This window comes from Artemia franciscana, chromosome 11 (assembly GCF_032884065.1).
Source record: "Artemia franciscana chromosome 11, ASM3288406v1, whole genome shotgun sequence".
Classification (NCBI taxonomy): domain Eukaryota; kingdom Metazoa; phylum Arthropoda; class Branchiopoda; order Anostraca; family Artemiidae; genus Artemia; species Artemia franciscana.
Genome location: NC_088873.1, coordinates 27,928,891 through 27,952,058, shown reverse-complemented (window position 1 = coordinate 27,952,058; position 23,168 = coordinate 27,928,891). Strand labels below are relative to the sequence as shown.

At 33.3% G+C, this 23,168-nt stretch overlaps 1 protein-coding gene across 2 annotated transcripts in view; it reads right to left on the bottom strand.

Moving 5' to 3' along the window:
* Positions 1-23,168, bottom strand: part of LOC136033044 (protein shisa-3 homolog) — an 83,742-nt gene that overhangs the window by 427 nt on the left and 60,147 nt on the right. For both annotated transcript variants that reach the window (XM_065713618.1, XM_065713617.1), the window contains exons 4-6: positions 20,807-20,919; positions 7,309-7,539; positions 2,801-2,924 (exon numbers count right to left, since the gene is read on the bottom strand). In XM_065713618.1, coding sequence (XP_065569690.1) covers positions 2,801-2,924; positions 7,309-7,539; positions 20,807-20,919 — 468 coding nt within the window. The remainder of the gene's footprint in view (positions 1-2,800; positions 2,925-7,308; positions 7,540-20,806; positions 20,920-23,168) is intronic.

Below are 23,168 nucleotides of genomic sequence, written 5' to 3'. Positions count from 1 at the left end.
ACTAAGTTCAATAAATTTTGCTGATAATACTGTTTCATACGAGTTTGTTTTGACTTAAAACTGCAAGAGTGAAATACGTCCGCATTTTCTGGAGTGTCTTGCCACCTGTAAAACCTTTTTTACTCAGAAGCTAAGAAGGCCAAATATGAAGAGTTGCCCATAGTAATTTAATATCTGTTGAAAAGCCCTTTGGTTTATGTATAAATCGTGTAAATATTAAGAATGAATGTTTTTAGCTGTTATTTGAGTCAAGTGATTGGTGAAGCAAAGTGACTTCTTCATACTCCGTCAAAATGCGACACCGGGCGTATCTTCTGGAGGCTCCAATGAACTGTAGCTACAGTCTGGAAAGTAGGTTTGGTCCAGTTGAATAAAGTAAACGGTAAGAACAAATCCACTAGAATTTAAGGAAATGTATGAAAACTTCAAGTGTCATTTAGCTATTATTTAGACCTGAGACCGGATAATACTACAAATTCAGAATTCAAGGAAAACCTCAAGATTACTTCTGTTTCAGTTAACCATATTTTTGGTACATTAAATTGTCAAAAATAGCTTTTTAGCTCCTCAAGTCATTTAGAACTCTTGTACACGAGCAGTTATTTAGTCTCTGTGGTTTTCAGTTTAGATGCGCCGAAGGAAGCTGGTGTGTATTGCTGGAGCTGGGGTTAGCGCTGATGATAGTGAAGCATGTATTTGGAACCTTGAATTCTTGTACACTTCGCGTCTTCGATTCGTCTTAGAGCTTTTAAAAAACGTCTGATTTGCTTTTTTCTTTCGAAATATTTCCTTAGTCAATCTTTTGGATAAAACGGCTTTTGTGTCCTATTATATGTAATTTTTCTGGAAGACAGCAACAAATACATATTGTGTAACTGTAACTCTATGAACTGCGGTTCAGAAAGATAAGTAAACAAGCAATTCAGTTTCTTGCCTTCTGTCAAGCTGGTATTATTTAAAGCGTCAATATTCTGGTATCAGCCAGGGTTGGTATTTGAATGAATATAAGAAGAGTAAAAAAAAGATAGAAAGGGCAAATTTTGAATACAATTAGAGGGATACTATGGAAAAAATTCAGTATTGTTGCTTAAATGACTGCGGTTATTTTTGAAGCGGTCCTCAGTGTTTTAAGGCTGTATGTTTTCTCTCACGATCCATGTTTTTAGCCACCGTTTTGTCTTCACTAGAAGCAAATATTCTAGTGAAACCTATAAAATCAGAGATAATCATTTTTATCCTCATAATGCTAATTTCTTTGTAAATTGTTCAATGTTAAACATTCTCCCTTCTATTTTAAAAAGCTAAATGTAATTTCACTTTTTCCACTTCTTTTGGAAGGTCCCTATGAATTTCAACTGCAAATTAGAATTTGTGGATAGGCTTTTGCTACGGTATGGTGAATCCAGAAGCTGCAAAATCTCAACAAATATACATTTGTCCTATACTGAGTTAACTGAATTACGGAATGCTATTTAACTGTAAGAAGAGTTGTTTTGAGCAAGAATTTTTTGGCTCTATTTATTCGATAGGAGCCAAATTTAGTGCTCTCCGTTTCTTTCTCCCTCCTCTCTCTTATCCGCTAACTTCCTTCTGTATCTTTCTTTTTTTTTCGCTCTAACTCTCTGACTGTATGAGATAGTTCACCTCCCAAACCTTTTCTATACCACACCCATTAAATGGCCGCGATAAAAATGATGGCAACTATTACCCATAGCTGTTGGGATCCAAGACTAGAAGTAGATGAAAACTTTCTTCGGTTGTTAACTATAGGTGACGAAATTCATTGTCTCTTTACTTTATATTCATTAGCGGTAACACCGTGATTTTTACGCCAATCTTGGTTTGGAAATGCCAATAAAATTGCTATACAAGCTATGTAATGAAATTTAGTTTTTGCTTCAGCTTTTATTTTCAATACTCAAGGACGTTTTTCACTTCCACGCCATATTTATAACACAGTATAAATTTTAACATTAAATGTTTGCATTTAAAAATTGGCTCATTACATTACTGTTCTGATAAATAACCTTATATTTAAATGAGGGATCCTTCAAGAAAACTGAGAGGCAGTATGGCAACAACAATGACATGTTGTAGCTGCATTACCTAATTGAATAATTTTTGCTTTTTCATCTCAATTATCAAACTTCAATTGTAAACAACCGACATTATAGGGGGAATATGAACTTTATATTATCTCAGCCACGCTTTCAAACGGTTTTTTATATATCAACTGGTAAATAATACAGTTAGTGAGAGCATAGAGAACGGATTTTAAATGAATCGTGAGAAAACTAAAAATACAACATTTTCCGTAGAACGCTTGATGAAAACCACGTTTCATTTGAGACAATATGACCATATCGACAGTAATTATCCTAAATTTATAAATTATGACTCGTCTTGATCCTCCTGCAAATGCACAACCTATTCGTATACTCGTCTTACGAAAAATAAAACCACAAGTTTCACGTAAAAATAAATAATAATGTTAAGAGTTAAAAGGAACAGAAAATGTCCTAAACATGAGGAGACTGGAAATCCCTTAATACCCTGTTCTTAGCAATTGTCTCAATTTTTTCCACGACACTTCAATAGTTAATGTGGTCCTTATACTCGTATATGCCTTTTATAACAAATTTTTGTTTACTTCAAATGCTTTGAATGTTAATAGATAGACAAAACACTTGACTTTACTAACCAGCAAAATTTTACATTGTAATATGCTTTTTCAAAAGCAGAAGTCAAACTATAGAATAAAAAGCGAGGAAATTGAGGGGATAGGCAGCTGGATTCATACCTTGGTGGGAATGACATTGACTGAACATCCATAATTGTGCTTGGATCCAAATAAGCATATGGTGGTGGTGGCTCAAATTGTAAGGACCGTCGATTTAGGGTACAAGGTTCATCACTGTCTGTATCTGGAAGGATAATCGTAGCTTATTATTTTCAAAATCTGTTTTTCTTAAGTTCTTGCCCTAGTCAAAAACACATTAAAAAGTCTATAAACTTGTTCATGCTAAACCTGCACAAGATACAGCCCCCTAGAATTCATAGTTTATACTTTGAAGTCATTGTCTAAGAGCCGTGATACTGTATCAAATAATCCCTTCTTTATTTTCAGCATGAAAGTTACATAAATAAAATATAGAATAAATAACAATAAAGTATCTGTCATTTCCTGTGGCGTGCAACATTTCACTATGATTAACGAAAAAAATAATGCTGCCCAAGCTTCAAAGATGTATTTATCTCATGTATTCATGTGCCTCTAGAATATTAATACTTGTTTGCTAAACGCTTTGTTTCTTATTTAGCAATCATATTAGAAAGTCGGTCCGTGGTGAGAAAATCAACTTTTGAATAAGAGAGATACGTTTTTTAAACACTAACCAAAAATACTTGAATAGCAGGAAAATATTTTACATCCTTTTATTTGCACAAGAATTCACTCAGTAGAAATGCCATATTGAAAATTTTGAGGCGCTAATAACATGTTTATGATACATAATAGAAAAAAAACATGTGATGTCTGCTCAAAAACAAGCTAATCTATGATTCTGAGGAAGGTCGATATAAGTCCTGATACGGTGCGAAAATAATCTGAAGACGAAACCTGGGACAATCACCCCCTCCACTTCAACCAACTTTTTAGCAAAGCGGTTGATATATTGAAACTTGATTGAAGCCGAACCAAGCGTTATGATCTAAATTGCAGAAAGGCATAAAAACCGTTTACAACTCCTTGGACAGCCCCTTCTACCGCCATCTTTTTTGCAGAAAGGCAAAAACGTCACCAAAATCACGCAAAAGTTTTCGTCCATGTAATTGGAGGATCAAAGTGGGCATGTGCGTTCTTCAGTCCTTCCCTCCGCACTTGGGCTACTGCCAACTTTTTATCCGACAGATTGGTATTTAGACTTTTTAAAAAAACCAGAGTCAAACAAGGATTTTCAATGTGTATGACTAAAGTCACTTGACAAGAAAATGAATCTTTGGCTTTTCTAATGGCCACCTCTGCTCATCCCATCATCAGCCTTTAGTAAATTAAAGCTTTTGAGTTGAAGGCATGTTGCAATTTCTTTTAAACAGAACCCTACAAGAATTTTCAGGTAACATTATTGAAGTAAAAAGTGAGCTTGTTATCCCTCCATAACTCCTCCCCTTCCCTTTCTCAGCCAATTTTCTTGCAGAATGATGGGCATATTATACCTTCTTGGAAGAAAGCTAATTCAAGGGTTTTCAATGTAGGTTATTCCAGGCGCAAAGTAGGCTTGCGACCATTCCAACTTCTTCTGTTCCTTCTATCGCAAGCTTCTCAACAGAAATGTAGGTATATTATACCTTCCTTGAAGTGAATTTACGCAAAGATATTCAATCCGTATGGTTGGAATGTCAGTTTGGAAAATAACCCCCTCAACATTGCCCTCTCACTGCCAACTTTTGAGAGAAAAGGCAGTGGATAGGCATGATACACATTGTTTAAATCGAAGTTATCCAGACACCACTCCTTTTATTATTCAAAGTTCTTCTACAGAAAGGCAGACTTGTTTCACTTTTTCTTAAGTAGTCTTGCAAATATGTTCAATCCATAACAGTCGAAGCAAAAAGTAGATACATGGCCTCTCGAACTCCTCCTTCCGCCAACTTTCAAGCAGAAAGGCAAACATAATGTAACCTGTCTGAACTGATATCACAAGGATTTCCAATCTCTGTGATTAGAAAACGATGTTGAACTTTTGACTCCTCCAGCACCCCTATCCTCTCTATCAGCAGTTTAGCGCGAAAGGTATTATCTGCAACTTTTCTGAAGCAAAATCGTACAAGCATTTCCAATCTCTATCAATGAAGGTTCAAAGTGGGCTTTTACCCTGTTAAACAATCCTCTGACCCCTCAATGTAATTTTTTGCTGAATGGCGGGTATGTTTTACTTTATTTGAGCTAGAATCACGCAAGTCCTTTTGGTTAATCAAACGCCGTCCACTCCTGCCATTGCTAATTTTTTAGTGGAAAGTTTAGTATGCTGTGCGATGCTTAAATCGTAATCGGCCAAAGATTATTAATCTGCAAAGATGAAAGATCCGGATAGGACCGTGTCCCTTCAAACAATGCCCCTAGATCTTCCGTCAACATTTTAGTACAAAGGTAGAGATGCTGCATCTTGTTTCAAAAAAAAAGGCACGGGATTTCAATCACAGGGATTGGATGGAAAAGATTAGTCATTGCAACCGCCAGTAACCTTTGATCCTCTCCCTGCTAATCTGCTTGCCGAAAGGCAGGCATATTGGACTTTGTTTGAAGAGGAACCATGCAATGGTTTTTATTCCAGGATTTGATTTTCTGAATCTTAATTTGTTGAATTTTAGGTTTTAGATTTTGAGATTTATTTACTTATTCTCTACTTTAAAATTCTTTAAAAAAAACGTTTTGAACATTCAGTATAACAACGTTAGAACTAGAGTGAGTTTACGCCGGATTTCATTCGTAGTGCCGTTGCCTTGACTCTGGAAAAGATAATTTTGATAAATATTTCTTATAAGTAGGATAATGCGTAAACTTATTTCTTATAAGTAGGATAATGCGTAAAACTATGTATATATTTGCTACGTCAAAACGCTCCTAAAAGGACTGAGGGGAATGGCAGTAGGGGCGAACCCAACAATAAAGTTTTGAGGGGGATGGATACATTGACTGAAGAATGGTACTACTTAAAAGGAAAAATAAAGTTTATAGAATATAAGGTACATTCTTTTTTGAGACAACACAGTAAATACGTAATTATAAAATAAAGTCAAGTCGCCTTTTTTCTGGGCTGTTTTATCCAAAACAGCATTGACTTGAACATCCCTGTGTATGGACAATAAGGCCAATCCACTTAGCCATTCCTGACCTGAGACATTCATGGTATAAGATCTCACTCTTCTCATAGTAGAAAAAAAAACACTCGCACGTAGCCGTAGTGACGGCTACATCACTACGTAGCCTACGTAGTATCTGATATATCCTTTGTTTTCTAGCAAAGCAAAAAAATAAGCAGCTAGCAAAAAAATAAGCTTTGCTTGAAGATTCAGAAGCTGAATCAGGATGTTCTTGAATTCCCCTCATAGCTTTACAGATAATAATGAACGATTCTTTAAAAAATGTGATTGATTTTGTGCTCCATCCATCTAGTCCCGCAAAACGTGTTCAATCTTCTTTTTATTTTGTCCCTATGTTAGGATTACTTTCTTGGACAATTTGTTTGAAAATTTCAGAGCGTTTAAGTGAAATTCCAAAGAAATCAAAATTCTTCCGAAGTTCCTAGACAATTTCTCATTACAGGTATGTTGTAGAAATGACACAGGGCTAAGCTTAAGGAGTGACTTTCACGGTGAACATAGACGACATGGGGAAATACTTTACAGACTATAGCAGAACAACCTTGAAACTCGACACTCATAGATTAAATTTATCACAACTTTGACCCCTTAAGTGTTTTAAATTGCTTTCCATGTCAACTCAGGTTTGTATCAACCACCTAAAGTCTGCTATCAACCAATAGTTTATTTTTGAAAAAGTCTATAATTGTTGATTTCCGTTTTGAATTTATGGACGACTGTTTGACAAACAGGGGCCAGACTTCTACATTTATACTGAAAAACCGTACGCTGGCTTAAATGAAGTTCAAAAATCTTAGGTGACCGAGGCTATAATAGCTCCTTGCTCACTTGGCACTAGCAAATGCATTTTTATAAAACGAAAATTCTTGTGTAGAAATCTTCACAATTTATCTACTTGTTGCACATACATTACTCTATAACAATCAGATTAAAACCCATAATGAATTTGGTTAGCTTTTACGACAGTTTCATTTTAATTTGATTTTATAAAATAGATAATCTATAAATAAAATTGATTATAAATTGATTTTATAAAATTTGATTTTATAAAATAACAAAATAGAAATACTTGTATCTTTTTCCCATACTGAACAGTTTTGAGTTGAAAAGAGGAGTTGAGCTTTGAGTTTTTTAAGCTGTGGCTATTGTTCTTAATTCCAAATTCTTTGAATTTTATTTTGAAATCCCTGAGTAAAATTTTTAGAAAGAAATGCAATAGAAAATAAAATCGCAGATCAAATGTAAAACGTTGGTAAATGCAAATTTTATGTTCAGCTTTGAATTATTAAAAAAAAAAAAAAAAACTTCGAACAGTGCAGAAGTGCTGAAAGCAGTTAGATAGAAAAGCAAATTCTAGTAAAATTAATTTCAGGAAAGACCGCTATAAATACCAAGCGAAAAACCATTACTTTAAACTAAAAATACCTGTATCTGTTTCCCATATTGAAGAGTCTCGGTAAGGCAGTTGTGTTGGCAAATAACGTGGAAATAGCTGTTGAGATGCTGATCGAAAAGTTGCAAAGTTGCCATTGGTACTGTTGTTTTCCTGTTGGTCAACATAATAGACATCTGACGGTGTTGCATCAAAGCTTGAAATTGTCATCTGCGTTGTAGCAGTGCTTAAAGATCTGGGGGGTAGGTGTTGTCTGTAGGAAACTAGAAGGAAATATTTTTTGACTATATCTTTGTGGCATGAGCAGCATATTTCGCGGAAGAAACTTTAGATGATATGTGGTACCGTGATGAAAGAAATGAAATACCTTCAAAAGGTTGTCATGTATTTAAAGAGTATTTCCAAATTTGGGATGGACATATGCTTTGTGATCTTGTTTTGAGTAAACTGTAAACTCACTTGAAAAAAAAAGAATTTCGAGGAATAAAGGCAAATTGTTTAAATACAAATATCTACTTTCATCGTTCATTAAATTATATCAATGTCCCCATAAAAATATTTTAATAATATACAGCATAAATGCATGCTGTTACTAATTTCTGCATTGGTTCAGGCCTACCCAACCTTCCGACTAGAGCTGTCCTTCAATGTTTCCATAGTTGTTAAAGCAAATAATCTAACAATAAATAAACTTTTTAAAATAAAGACTGGCTTCTATTTGTGGGGGAATAGAAATATTGAAAAATTTGGTCATATTAAATTTAGAATATTTCATTACAACCGTTTTCATTTACAAACTCTAGCTAAGTCTTTACTCGGCACCAAAGAGCTTATACCTGTACTGAAAATAAACATGAGCTGGGTTTGCATTTTAAGTGCTGCAACTGGTTGGTTTCCGGCCAATGCTGACATATCTTCAAAAGAAGTCACTGAAAAAAAACTATTTTCGATAAATTACTAGCTGAATGGAAATTAAACATGAAAAACTGTGTATAGAAATATGTTTTTGTATATTTCGATAGATATTCGTGAATATCCTATATTTCTAACGCGCGAGTAGTTCATCTGTTTTGTTATGTTTTAGCTTCCCCCCTCCTCACAAAAGCAATTCACTCCTTGAACGAATATTTGCTTGTGGGGCTAACGAAGCCTTGCAAGTATTTTTGTTTTGTTCTGTGGCAATATTTACCTTATTTCTTAATTAAATTTATTCTCAGTTTTATCAGTAAAAATCAACTATTAAGGAGGGTCTTGGAGGGTACGTAGGTAGAGGGAGATTTTTACACCCAGTTCTCTCCCTAAATATCGTGGTTGTCGTTGTTTTCCTCATCGTTTCAAATGTCTTCTGTACAATCCCCCCTTCAAAGAAAACCCCCCTACCCTTCCCAATACAAGACTTAATGCTCGTAAAGCTCCAAATACTCAACTTGACTTTTGTCCCAAATGTTGACAATGAGGTATAAAAACTCTTTCGTTCCTTATTTTGTTTCGCATTTTAATAATTGATTTAACTTTGTAACTATGTTTATCACTTAACATTTATTTTATCATTGCAATTGTTCTGACGTGCTTATGCTAGCTTGTGTGCTATTTTAGCCAATAAATCATATTCTATTCTATTAAATGCTCTTTTTATTTGAATTTGCAACCCAGCTCACTAACTGGATACCAGAATAAACTTTTGGTAAATCTAGATTTGTAGCAATGCTTTAAATTGTCCTACTTAAGATATTACTTTAGGAAAATGGTGTACCAAAAGCCAAGATTTGTAGCAGTGCTTTAAATTGTCCTACTTAAGATATTACTTTAGGAAAATGGTGTACCACAAGGCAGAGTGGTGTGGTGACTGATTGTCTGAAACATGGTGGCTGCAAAATTAGAGATGAATTTCTGAATTTTGAAAGTATAAATTTTGAAAAAAGGGGAAGTACCTATGGATTTGGAAAATTTTCTTTAAACCCCTTTATAAGAAAGATGATAAGAGTGTGGGTCGTATTTAAAGAGACATTAGTTTGAATTATGTAGGAAGTAAATTACCTAGCATGATGATACTTATTAGACAAAGGGATGCTGTAGACGAAAATTCAAGAGAATAACAGTGCGGTTACAGGAAGGGGATATAATTCATCCATTACATTTTCACTCTTAAATTAATAATCAAAAAGTGAGTGAATCATCGGACCCATTTAGTCTTTTGTTTTGGAAATTATAAATAGGAATTTGATTCAGCCAATAGAAAAACTGTTGGAAAAGTCCTGTCATTGTATAGTACGCCAGATAAATAAAGTAAAGTGATTAAGGCTATATATGACAACAATATTGTTGTGGATGAGGCAGAAAATTTGGTTAGTAGTTCGTAATGAGAAATTAAGCAGGGTTGTGTCCTATCCCCATTAATTTGGATTATCCTGACGGACTTTAACCCGAGGAATACGGCACACGCTAAGTGGGAGAACAGAGTCAAACGGGAAGGTTAAAATATCTTAATTTAGAATTTTGAATATAGACGAGATTGAGTTTTCTAAACAAGAATATTAGAAATAAATTGACTTTTGGAGGCTCATAGAAGGCAGGGTGCAAGAATAGGTCTGAAAATTAAAATTAGAAAGACTAATCATTCAGATTAGGTTTAAATGAAGATGAAGAGGCGAGGCTGAGTAACGAGAAGATCAAACAACTAAGTGGGTAGCTTAAATTACCTAAGTAGTATTATTAGTAAAGATGGTGGAACTGAAGATGTAAAAAGGAGAATAGCACAGACCCAGGGTTTTTCACAGCTGAAAGAAGTTTGGAAGAAGTGAAAGATAAGTGTACAGACTAAGGCTAGACTATTAGAAACTAGGGCAGTGACAGTTATCAAGTACGGTTTTGTAGCATAGGTGCCCCAAAAGAGAAAGGATTATTTGCGAGAAATTTTCCAGATGAATTGTCTAAGGATATTCTTAGGTACCCGTTTATAATGAACGAAAGGTCAATGACTAGGACAAGATGAAAAGCTGGTCGTCCTTTAATGGGGGGGGGGGGTCATAAGGAAAGATTTGAAGGAAATTTGAATTTGATAATAGGGGCTTAAGAGCGAAGGCTTGAATATATTGGGGCGAGATAAATAGATGAAGTAGTGAAGCCGTGGCACATCCAAAAATAACTTTGAATGCAACAATATCCCACAAATAGAAAATATCGTGAGCAGTCATTTAGACAATTTGAAGTTCTTATCGTCAAGATCTTTCAAGATAGAGATTATTTAGAATTATCCTGAAACTAGCCATAAGTGATTTAGTTTAGGTTAGATACTTTATAGGTAAGTTGCAGCTGTGTACAATTGCAATTGGATCAAATCTCCAGAATAATTCATTTCATAAGCAGGATCGGGAACTGATGCTTCCCCCGGGCTCAAGTACTCTGTACGTGACAGGCTTGTATATGCTTGATTCTCTAATTATGCATTAGTATAATCATTGCATTATTTTGTAGTTTTAAGTCATGAGGTGTCAAACCAACAATTTTAATTGAATTAAGGAATTCTGGCGTGACTTCAATTCCTCCTTCCTGTTAATGCATCTGGATTTGTTTTCTCTTGGGACTCGTAGTGAGTCTTCGTGCTGCTTCACTTCCAACCACAGATTCTCTGTCTATTATTTTCATTTGGGATTCGTTTTGATGCTTGTTGTCGCATGTCTTCTATCCGTAAATCTCGTCATGCTTCGTTTCTGTGCACCATTACTTGGATATTTTTCATGGCTTTTCCTATAGCTGTTCGGATTAATTCAAAATCATGTCTAACTTTGCATTACGTCATAGATACCGAAAAACATCTTACCCAACTTTTCCCTAGTCTATACATTCTGGCTTTAATTACATTGTTACATTATTCAGTGGCAACCAGGAATGTCCCAATGCCTTTTGCCTCTGTATATAAATTGCGCATCGGTATAAATATCGTTTAAATCTTTAGCTTCAAGTCATAGGGTGACGAATCAGCAATTTCAGTTGAGGAAATTGCAGAATTAAGAAATTCTGGATTTAACTCAATTCCTCCTTTCTGTTTGTCCTTCACAGATACTAAAATAACCTTTTTTTATTCCGTCGTAATTTCTGAAATATTTAAATTACGATATAGCATAATTATCGTGTTATTCTTTAGTTTTAAGTCAGATTTTAGTTTGCATTTCAATGCAATTTTTACTGTATCTTGCTCCATACCTATTCTTTTGCTGTTTAAATTCATTTTAACATGAATTTTCTCCTTGTACACCACTTTTTCCCTTTTGTAAGTGGGTAAGAAATAAATTATTATTATTATTACTAGCTGTTGGGGTGGCACGAAGCGCCACCACCAAGTTGGCGGGGGCGCTTCGCACCTCCCCCCAAGCCCTCCCCCCCGCGCGCGTAAGTCGTTACGCGCCATATTAGTTACGCGCCATTGTAGTTGTTTCCCTGTGTCCCACCTGTGAATATTGATAGATATATATACATATATATATATATATATATATATATATATGTTGTTAACTACGTAAAACTTGCGAATATACAACATTCTTCGATGTCCCCATTTTTTTCTTTTTAGTTTTTTTAGTTTTTTTTTTCTTTTTGTCTTTTTTGTAGTTTTTACCTTATTTTTTTATTTATCTTTTATTTTTTTAGTTTTGTTTTTCTCCTTTATTTTTCAGTTTTTTTCCTTTTTTTCTTTTTTTTTTCTTTTTTTTTTCTTTTTTTTTTCTTTTTTTTTCTTTTTTTTTCTTTTTTTTTCTTTTTTTAGTTTTTTAGCTTTTTTACTTTTTTTTATTAGTTTTTATTTTTTTTTTATTTTTAGTTTTTTTTGTAGTTTTTACCTTTTTTTAGTTTTTTTAGTTTTTTTTTTTGGCTTGATTACATTCGTTTTTGAATGGGTATAAGATGAAATAATTCAGACGTCACATGCGGACAGACAGACAGACGGACATAACACACAAACAACTTATTTATATATATATATATATATATATAGATATATATATATATACTATATATATAGTATATATATATATACTAGCTGTTGGGGTGGCGCTTCGCGCCACCCCAACACCTAGTTGGTGGGGGCGCTTCGCGCCCCCCCCCAAGCCCCCCCGCGCGCGTAAGTCGTTACGCGCCATAATAGTTACGCGCCATTGTAGTTGTGTCCCTATGTCCCACCTGTGAATATAGATATAAATATATATATATATATATATATATATATATATATATATATATATATATATATATATATATATATATATATATATATATATATATATATATATATATATATATATATATATATATATATATATATATATATATATATATATATATATATATATATATATATGGTTTTAACTACGTAAAACTTGCGAATATACAACATTCTTTGCTGTCCCATTGTCTTTGCATATAAATAGATTGTCAGGTTTACCGACTCTTGAACATGCAACATATAATGGTCCATGGGAAAACAATCTGTATTCAGATCTATACCTCATGATTCTAATGATTGCCCTTGAGCTTTGTTGATGGTGATTGCTAATCGACCATTCCCTGTCCCGGTGTCCCGGTCGTCATTTACATCCCCCTGTTTCCCCCGGTGTCCCCGTTGTAGTTGTGTCCCTGTGTCCCGGTCGTCATTTTTTAGTTTTTTAGCTTTTTTATTTTTTTTATTAGTTTTTAGTTTTTTTTGTAGTTTTTGCCTTTTTTTTAGTTTTTTTAGTTTTTTAGCTTTTTTATTAGTTTTTAGTTTTTTTTGTAGTTTTTGCCTTTTTTTAGTTTTTTTAGTTTTTTAGCTTTTTTATTTTTTTTATTAGTTTTTAGTTTTTTTTGTAGTTTTTGCCTTTTTTTAGTTTTTTCAGTTTTGACGTCACCTGATCCAGTTTTTTCAGGTGACGTCACCTGATCCACGATCCACAGATCCACAGACAACTTATTTTTATATATATAGATAGTTTTTTTTTTTTTACTTATGTCCTGGTCGTCATTTATACTCCCTGTGTCCCGGTGCTTTGTTGATTGCTAATCGAACATTCCTTTTGTCCTGGTCGCTTTCTCTTTGAGTTTCGTCATTTATTTTTTTCTTTTTTAGTTCTTTTAGTTTTTACCTTTTTTAGTTTTTTTTAGTTTTTTAGATGAAAATTTTTTTTAGTTTTTTCCTTTTTTTCTTTTTAGTTTTTTATTGGTTTTTACCTTTATTTTAGCTTATTTTTCAGTTTTTTCCTTTTTTTTAGTTTTTTTTTATTTTTTATTTTTTTTAGTTTTTTACTTTTTTTTAGTTTTTTTAGTTTTTTTAGTTTTTTAGCTTTTTTACTTTTTTTATTAGTTTTTAGTTTTTTTTGTAGTTTTTGCCTTTTTTTAGTTTTTTCAGTTTTTTTTTTAGTTTTTTATTGGTTTTTACCTTTATTTTAGCTTATTTTTCAGTTTTTTCCTTTTTTTTTAGTTTTTTTTAGTTTTTAGTTTTTTTAGTTTTTTACCTTTTTTTAGTTTTTTTAGTTTTTTTAGTTTTTTAGCTTTTTTATTTTTTTTATTAGTTTTTAGTTTTTTTTGTAGTTTTTGCCTTTTTTTAGTTTTTTTAGTTTTTTAGCTTTTTTATTAGTTTTTAGTTTTTTTTGTAGTTTTTGCCTTTTTTTAGTTTTTTTAGTTTTTTAGCTTTTTTATTTTTTTTATTAGTTTTTAGTTTTTTTTGTAGTTTTTGCCTTTTTTTAGTTTTTTCAGTTTTGACGTCACCTGATCCAGTTTTTTCAGGTGACGTCACCTGATCCATCCACAGACAGACAGACAACTTATTTTTATATATATAGATATATATATATATATATATATATATATATATATATATATACATACTAGCTGTTGGGGTGGCGCTTCGCGCCGACCCAACACCTAGTTTGTGGGGCGCTTCACGCCCCCCAAGCCCCCCCGCGCGCGTGAGTCGTTACGCGCCATATTAGTTACGCGCCATTGTAGTTGTGTCCCTGTGTCCCACCTGTGAATATATATATATATATATATATATATATATATATATATATATATATATATATATATATATATATATATATATATATATATATATATATATATCTATATATATAAAAATAAGTTGTCTGTCTGTGTGTCTGTCTGTGGATCAGGTGACGTCATGTTTCTGTGTCGGCTGACGTCATGAAGTTAGTTGTCGTCATTTTTGCTATGACGGTGACGTCATTAAAGATATTTAAGACATATATGTTCACGTAGAAATCTATTAATGTTTAAGTTTAAAATGACTGATGAACTTACAATGGCAAAAGCCGATGAAGATGCTCAAAGAGTCTATGCCAAAAAACTTGCTGCTGATAGAGAAAGTCAGAAAAGAAAGCGTGCCGAGGAATCAAAAGAACAGCAAGGAAACAGGCTTGAGGCTAAAGAACGCAAAACCGCGCAGTTAGATGAAGATCCACCTGGACAGCGAGAGTCAAAACATATCAAAACTAAAAATGATAGCGATGATGATTGGGTTTGGGATTTTGACTTGGATAAGGTCATCAATGCCTACCAGATTTTAGTTAAAAAAACAAAGGTTCAGCGATATGTATTTCATAGTGAAGCTGAAAAATAAAGAAGAAAAAGAAAACTGAAAAAAGAAAAAATGTAAAAAACTAAAAAATACTAAAAAGAAAAAACACTCAAAGAGAAATTACAGACCGGGACACAAATGACGACCGGGACAGAGGGAATATAAATAACGACCGGGACACTCAAAGAGAAATTACAGACTGGGATACCGGGACACAAATGACGACCGGGACACAGGGAATATGAATGACGACCAGGACACAGGTATTTAAGAATATCGTTCAAAGACAAATTTTTAATTGTAAGAAGACCGTTGAAAGAGAAATTTCTAATTGTAAAATGACTGAAGAACCTACAATGGCAACGGTACCACCATCGAAGTAGATAACCAGTGGGTTGTTCCATATTCCCCATATTCCCTGTGTCCCGGTGTCCTGGTCGTCATTTGTGTCCCGGTGTCCCGGTCTGTAATTTCTATTCGAACAATCCCTGTGTCCCGGTCGTCACTTATATATCCCACCTGTGCCTCCGGCGTCCCCGTTGTAGTTGTGTCCCTGTGTCCCGGTCGTCATTTATATTCCCTGTGTCCCGGTGGTGATTTGTGTCCGGGTGTCCCAGTCTGTAATTTCTCTTTGAAGTTCCCGGTCGTCATTTATATTCCCTGTGTCCCAGTCGTCATTTGTGTCCCGGTGTGCCGGTATGTAATTTCATCAGTTGACAAACATGACGTCAGTCGACAAACAACTTCATGACGCAGGCAGCTCAATACTTATAATGACGTCAGTCGACAAACATGACGTCAGTCAACACACAAACATGACGTCACTCGACACACACACACACAGACAACTTATTTTTATATAAATATATATATATATATATATATATATATATATATATATATATATATATATATATATATATATATATATATATATATATATATGTATGTATATATATATATATATATATATATATATATATATATATATATATATATATATATATATATATATATATATATATATATTTATATATATATATATATATATATATATATATATATATATATATATATATATATATATATATATATATATACGCTTTCTTTTCTTACTTTCTCTATCAGCCGCAAGTTTTTTGGCATAGACTCTTTGAGCAGCTTCCTCGGCTGTTGCCATTGTAGGTTCTTCAGTCATTTTACAATTAAACATTTTTCCGTCCAAGATCTTCTTACAATTAAAAATTTGTCTTTGAATGATTTTCTTACATACCTTTTATGACGCCATCGTCATAACAAACATGACGACAACTAACTTCATGACGACATGATGACATGACGTCACTCGACAGACCCACAGGCAACTTATTTTTATATATATAGATTACTAGCTGTTGGGATAGCGCTTCGCGCCCCCCCCCCAAGCCCACCCCCCCCCCCCCCCCCCGCGCACATAAGTCGTTACGCGCCATATCAGTTACGCGCCATTGTAGTTGTTTCCCTGTGTCCCACTTGTGAATATATATATATATATATATATATATATATATATATATATATATATATATATATATATATATATATATATATATATATATATATATATATATATATATATATATATATATATATATATATATATATATATATATATATATATATATATATATATATATATATATATATATATATATATATATATATATATATATATATATATATATATATATATATATATATATATATATATATATATATATATATATATATATATATATATATATATATATATATATATATATATATATATATATATATATATATATATATATATATATATATATATATATATATATATATATATATATATATATATATATATATATATATATATATATATATATATATATATATATATATATATATATATATATATATATATATATATATATATATATATATATATATATATATATATATATATATATATATATATATATATATATATATATATATATATATATATATATATATATATATATATATATATACGCTAAAGTTTGACTCTTTCTCTTAACTCTATTTTTAAAACAGTAAGAAACTTTAGCGTAAAGAGCGGGGCGTTGAGGAGGATAAGTCCCTTTCATATACGGAGTAATTTCTGTTCGTTTTAAGTTTTAATGTTGCTCCTTACTTTCATTAAAAAAAACTTTTTTTTTATGTAATTTCTGGACGTTTTTGAATTAATGCATGTTTAGATCTTGGCTCTCCGCACATAAATAATTAAAACGAAATCTGTATATTAATTAATTTCAATTAATCGGAAGATTTTGAGAAAAAAGGATTGAGGGAGGAGGCCTAGTTTCCCTCCAAGTTTTTGATTACTTAAAAAAGCAACTAAAACTTTTGGTAAAAAATATACGTAAGTTACGAATTAACTTACGTAACGAACTTCTAAATTCGTATCTTTTTATTGCGTATATGAGGGGGTTCAGCCCTCGTCGATACCTCGCTCTTTACACTAATCCTTAGATTTTGTCCCAATTCCTAAGAATGGCCTCTGAATCACAAAGGCCGTATAATAAATAGTTGGAATTACTAAAAATACTTTAGCGTAAAGAGTGAGGTATAACGAGGAGGTAAACCCCTCATATGCGTAATAATTTTGTTCGTTTTAAGTTTTAATTCTGCTCCTTACTTTCAGTAGAAAAAATTTTTCATCTTATTTTTTCATTGTTTTTTTTTTTTTTTCCAAATAATGCTAGAAAATCCTGCACTTCCTTCATTGAAATTATCTTCCCCCAGGAGAAGTTTCTCCATGAAAATATCCTTCCACGTAACCCCTCCCTCAAATCTCCCCCCCACCTAAATCAAAAACATCCCCCTGAAAATGTTTGTACACTTCCCAGTAACCATTACTACATGTAAACACAGGTCAAAGTTTGTAACTTGCAGCCCCTCCCACAGGGAACGCGGGGGAGTAAGTCGTCCCTAAAGACATAGTTATTAGGTTTTTCGACTATGGTGAATAAAATGGCTATCTCAGAATTTTAATCTGGTGACTTTTGGGTAAAAATGAGCGTGGGAGGGGGCCTAGGTGCCCTCCAATTTTTTAGTCACTTAAAAAAGGCACTAGAACTTTTAATTTCCATTAGAATGAGCCCTCTCGCGACATTCTAGGACCACTCAGTCGATGCGATCACCCCTGGGAAAAAAACAACAAAAAAACAAGCACAAAAACAAATAAACACGCATCCGTGATCTGTCTTCTTGCACAAAATGCGAAATTCCACATTTCTGTAGATAGGAGCTTGAAACTTCTACAATAAGGTTTTCTGATACGCTGAATCTGATGGTGTGATTTTCGTTAAGATTGTATGACTTTTAGGGGTGTTTTCCCCTATTTTCTAAAATGAGGCAAATTTTCTCAGGCTCGTAACTTTTGATGGGTATAACTGATCTGGATGAAACTTATATATTTAAAATCGGCATTAAAATGAGATTCTTTTGATGTGACTATTGGTATCAAAATTCCGTTTTTTAGAGTTTCGGTTACTATTGAGCCGTGTCGCTCCTTACTACAGTTCGTCACCACGAACTGTTTGATTGTCCGAGTGACTTTTATCTTTTCCAAGTTGAAAAAAAAAGATGAAAAACAGTAACGCCCGAATAAAAATAAATCTCTAGCAGGTACAGATTAACCAAAAAATTTGCCTAGAGCTCAATAGTTGAAACCCTTCCACTGCCCCCTCTAATTTAAAAAAGGGTATTAACCTTAGGAAACAATTGTTTCCCTGCAAGAAATGGGACAAGTCCATACCATAACATACATATACACTTAGTTTTCTGCTTCGGTTAGTGCTGCCTACTCTATACATCTTCTCTGTTTACTACAAAATACGTTAGATTTACCTATGCACAGAATGATCCATCAGCTTTATTTGTTAAACATATAACGTTAAACGTTAAACATATTAACGTTTAACGTTAAAACTATATAAAACCATATTAACGTTAAAAATATAACACATAAACGTTAAAACATACCAGTAGTTTTCAGGTAGGTGTATTAATTGAGAAAAAATTGGAAAGTATATTAGGCCTACCCTAATTCCATTCATTTACGTGAGCACTATGACCATTACTATGACCACTATCTAAATTAAGTATTTCTTCCTCAAAACTAATGTTATATGAAGAATTTTTAGAACACTGGATTTTTTCACTTAGAAACACTTTACAAAGAAACATAGAATGACAAAGCTTTTTCTTGATCAAAATTGGCAACCAGACTTCGTGTTTGTTCGTCAAGCTCTATTAATATAGAATTGTTTGCATACAGTTTCTTCCTGTTCTCAAACGGCTCTTCCTTTTTTTTTCTATCACGTCATGGCCTTTGCCTGTTCGTTATTTATAATTCAAGTTCTTGATTTCGGTGCGTTGCAAGGATCAAAATGTGCTTTATTAATGAGAAAATCTACAGATTCCAGACTGTTGCTGTCTACTTTTGGGAATCACAAAATAGAATTCTAATCTTCAGGAGATGATGAAGTTCTTCCTTATTACTGGGAACTTTTAGTTTCTAAGATGTGTTCTCGTTGAGACATGGAAACGTAATTGTTAAAGAAGATGACTGTTGGAGGTTTAACTTGTTGAATTTCAAGAACTTTGTAGCCATCGTCTCTTCATTCTATTGTAAAAATATTTTGACCGTATAAATTCCCAGCCCAAAAATCTCTACCCAAATCATTCCTTACCAGCAGCTTTCCACCTACAGAACTCCACGAGTCCCCCGGTCCCAATGTTCTACCTTACAATTCTCAAGCAGCCAATATTATTGAATAATTTCCAATTTGTACTTAAGTTGAAATTTTCGATTCCTGGAATTGAAGATGGCAATTCTGAGGCCAATATATATTCAAAAAATTTGAAGTCACTAAGAATAAATATAAGACGTAGGCTCCAGTGTAAGCGTCTCAAAGCAACAATATTCTACTATTAGACTCAACTTTGATATCATAGATTCCTTCAATACGAAAAATCTTGCAATTCATACTTTAGTAGAAATTGGAAGTGATTTAAGAAACATCGATGTGCATGCTGGATTACTTAGCAATGTCGTAAATACATATTTTAGGGAAATTTAAACACCATATAAGAAAATCTGCCTCTCGTGATTTGTTTGAGGATAGCCATATTGCAACTTTAGCTAGATAAAAGACACTAACGAAATCAAAACCAAGAATCCAGACTTTATCGTAAATTCAAAATTATTTTAAACTAATTAAATGGTAAGGCATATTTAGGAAGGTTTGAGAGCAGTATGGTAGGGAGTTGATTGAGAGACATAAAATAGTTACCGCAATCAAACGTCTTTCTAGTGATCACCATAATAACAATAATAATAAGTTTTAATGGTCTAGAAACCTTTGGGCCATGGTAATACAAAACAAAAATTTAGTCCTAATTAAATCACGCTAAATAAACACGAAAAGCTGGCACAAACTACAAAAATCTATCACAATGCTACATTTCTCTATTGCTTTTTTCTCTAAAAATATACTATAAAAAGAAGTAGGTATCATTTGAAATGTTCAGGTAATAAATGAGTTGGGTATTGGAACTCTAAAAACATTTTCTCAACCATTATTGCTAATATTCTTGTTATTTTTATGACATTAGCAGTATATCTTTTAAATAGCAGAGGTGAGCACTTTCTTAGAACCGGCAAATAAAAAGAGAATAATTTGGTGTGTTTGTGTGCAAGCTTGACTCTACTTTGTTCTCTCCTTTTTTACTATTCTTACGATGAAACAATATATTTGTTATCTTAATACTGGCTGTCGCACTCACATCGAAAAACCCCCTCCCCTGCACAAAACTTCAACCTTGGCATAACGGGATTTGGACTGTAGATTATGAGAAACTAAAAAAGGGAAAGCGGATGAGCAATTCCAACTTACTGCTGGCTCGCTTGCGATATAGAAGGCAACCAGGGCACAAATAGCAGCTAATGAATGTTAACAGAGCTATACCCGCTGCAGCGCCAAAAGTTATTCCCAACATAAGCATTAACCTGAAAAATAAAACATTTCAGTTGTTATTTAGTATCCTGATTATAATTTTTTTTATTTGAAACATTATTGTTCCCTTTATTCTCTTTCGTGTTTTTTTTTTCAGGAGGTGGACTATGTGGATCCCACTTTTTAGCTAAAATATGAGTAACTTAAGAAAACTTATCCATAAATTTGCATTCGTAAGTATGTTAATGCTGTGTTTGTTACCCACTAATTTACAAGAAGCGGAGTAAATAAATACAAGAAAAAACACCAATAGACACAAAAATCATCGAAGTGACAAAACTCATCAGAAACATCAAAAGCCACAAAAAGAGAAAAACGCGAGAAAATAAAACTAGCTGTGAAAAATGGCGGAGAAGACGGACAAAAACTTATCAGTGCATCACTTAACAACTTAGGACATAGTGTTTGTAATGCTTGAATGATATATGTTGTTTGGTATAAAGTAATTAATTTACTATTACGGAAAGATCGAGAGATAAAACAAAAATTTAAGTTACCGGTTAAGTCCACTAAATCACTTTTATTAAAAATACAATTATTGAAAGCACGGAATGGTCGCAAAAGCTGGAATGTAGTTAGTCTCTAATAACTACGCTGATTTCCAAAAGTTTCCGAGTACCCTAACTTAAGTCCCCTCTTAAGATCCTCAAGAACGTGAGAATTGAAAGAGCTAAATGATCTTCAAACAGAAAGATTTAGCCAGCAAAAAGAAGCCACCTGTGGAATCAGAAAAAAAGTTTGCAATCCAAGGGTTCAGACCTAAAAACACCATTAAACAGAAGAAAGTCATATTTATCTAAACTGAGACACAATCCTATATTTCGAAAATAAGACGAAAAAAAAATAAATCCGTCTTCCAAGGCCATTCTAACGAATGTATGATTTTTGCCTCAAGAAGTCATTCAGTGAAATGGCACAGATGCAGATCTTAACACAAACTATTTTTAGGCAAGCCACTCTCATTCACCTTCTCACTTTGAAACTATCCAATCAAAAACATTTTCCGCTAGCGACGAGGACTCCCTTTCCAAATCAAGTCAATTCTCACCTTCTTGCAAACATTAAGGCCTGTTTTATTGAGAAAGAGTCATTCCAATTCATCCCTCACTCGCTATACTACTAAATAATGATGTGAACAGAATGGAACAGGTCAACTTGAAAACGTCTAACGAGAGGCTAATGCTCCACAAAGGCTAAATACGATAAACTTAAAAACCTCCAAATAGGTACTCTGAATCTCAGAGAATATATTGACAATACAGGCACCAAGAATATTGGGAAAAAGTATGCCTCCTCACCTCACACTACTACGAACAAAAATATTTCCTAAAAATTTCTACAACCTCACTTAAGCCGCAAATAAGAATCTGGATGCCGAAGCTTCGAACTATCAAAAGGGTTGACCTCAAGTAGATACAAGGCAAACGAATGTTGTGAAAGATAAACGCTGTCGATTGCTTTGGAAAAATCTAAAGAAAAAAATGGAGCCCAACAATTTTGTCTACCCTTCCACAAAATTTTAACTATACCCTGGTGAGCATTTTGAAATCTTTTTTTTCCGACACTAAGTTCACTGCCATCTTACTTAACCATATAAGAATTAGGGGGAGGGGCAATATAAACTCAAAAGCTTACAAAGCATACATGCGACAGCAATAGACCTGTAAGGAATGAGAGAATTTGGATTTCTCCCTTTCTTCAAAATATATGTCTTATTAACACAAAAAAAGACTCAGGTACAAAGGACTTGGTAAAAACACATCTGTTATAATGACTACAGGAGGGAAATAAGTTCAGGAGAACTTGCATTAAAGTTTTTAAAACTAATACAATCAACCTCAACATATTTTGAAGTAAGAGGATGGATGGATATACTTTACAATGCAATGTGTACCAACGGATATAATTCGTTTCTGACTTATCTTTGATAAGTCAGAAAGTCAGAGCCACGAGTTCATATGGCACTTGTGACGAGGTCGGAAGATCCAAGAGCCCCTTCCAACCAAGTTTCATTACGATCTCTCCACTCTATGCGTTGTCCAAGATTTCCAGTTTCCCCTCCCAACTCTCCCCAATGTCACAGGATCCAGTCGCTATTTAGAGCTCTGAGACAGGAGGTCCTTCTAAATATAAAATTTCAGTAAGACCCAATAACCCTTCGTAAGTTAAAAATACCCAATTTTTTCAAGTTTTTCGAATTAACCATCCTCCCACTACCCCCCCCCCACAGATGATCAAATCG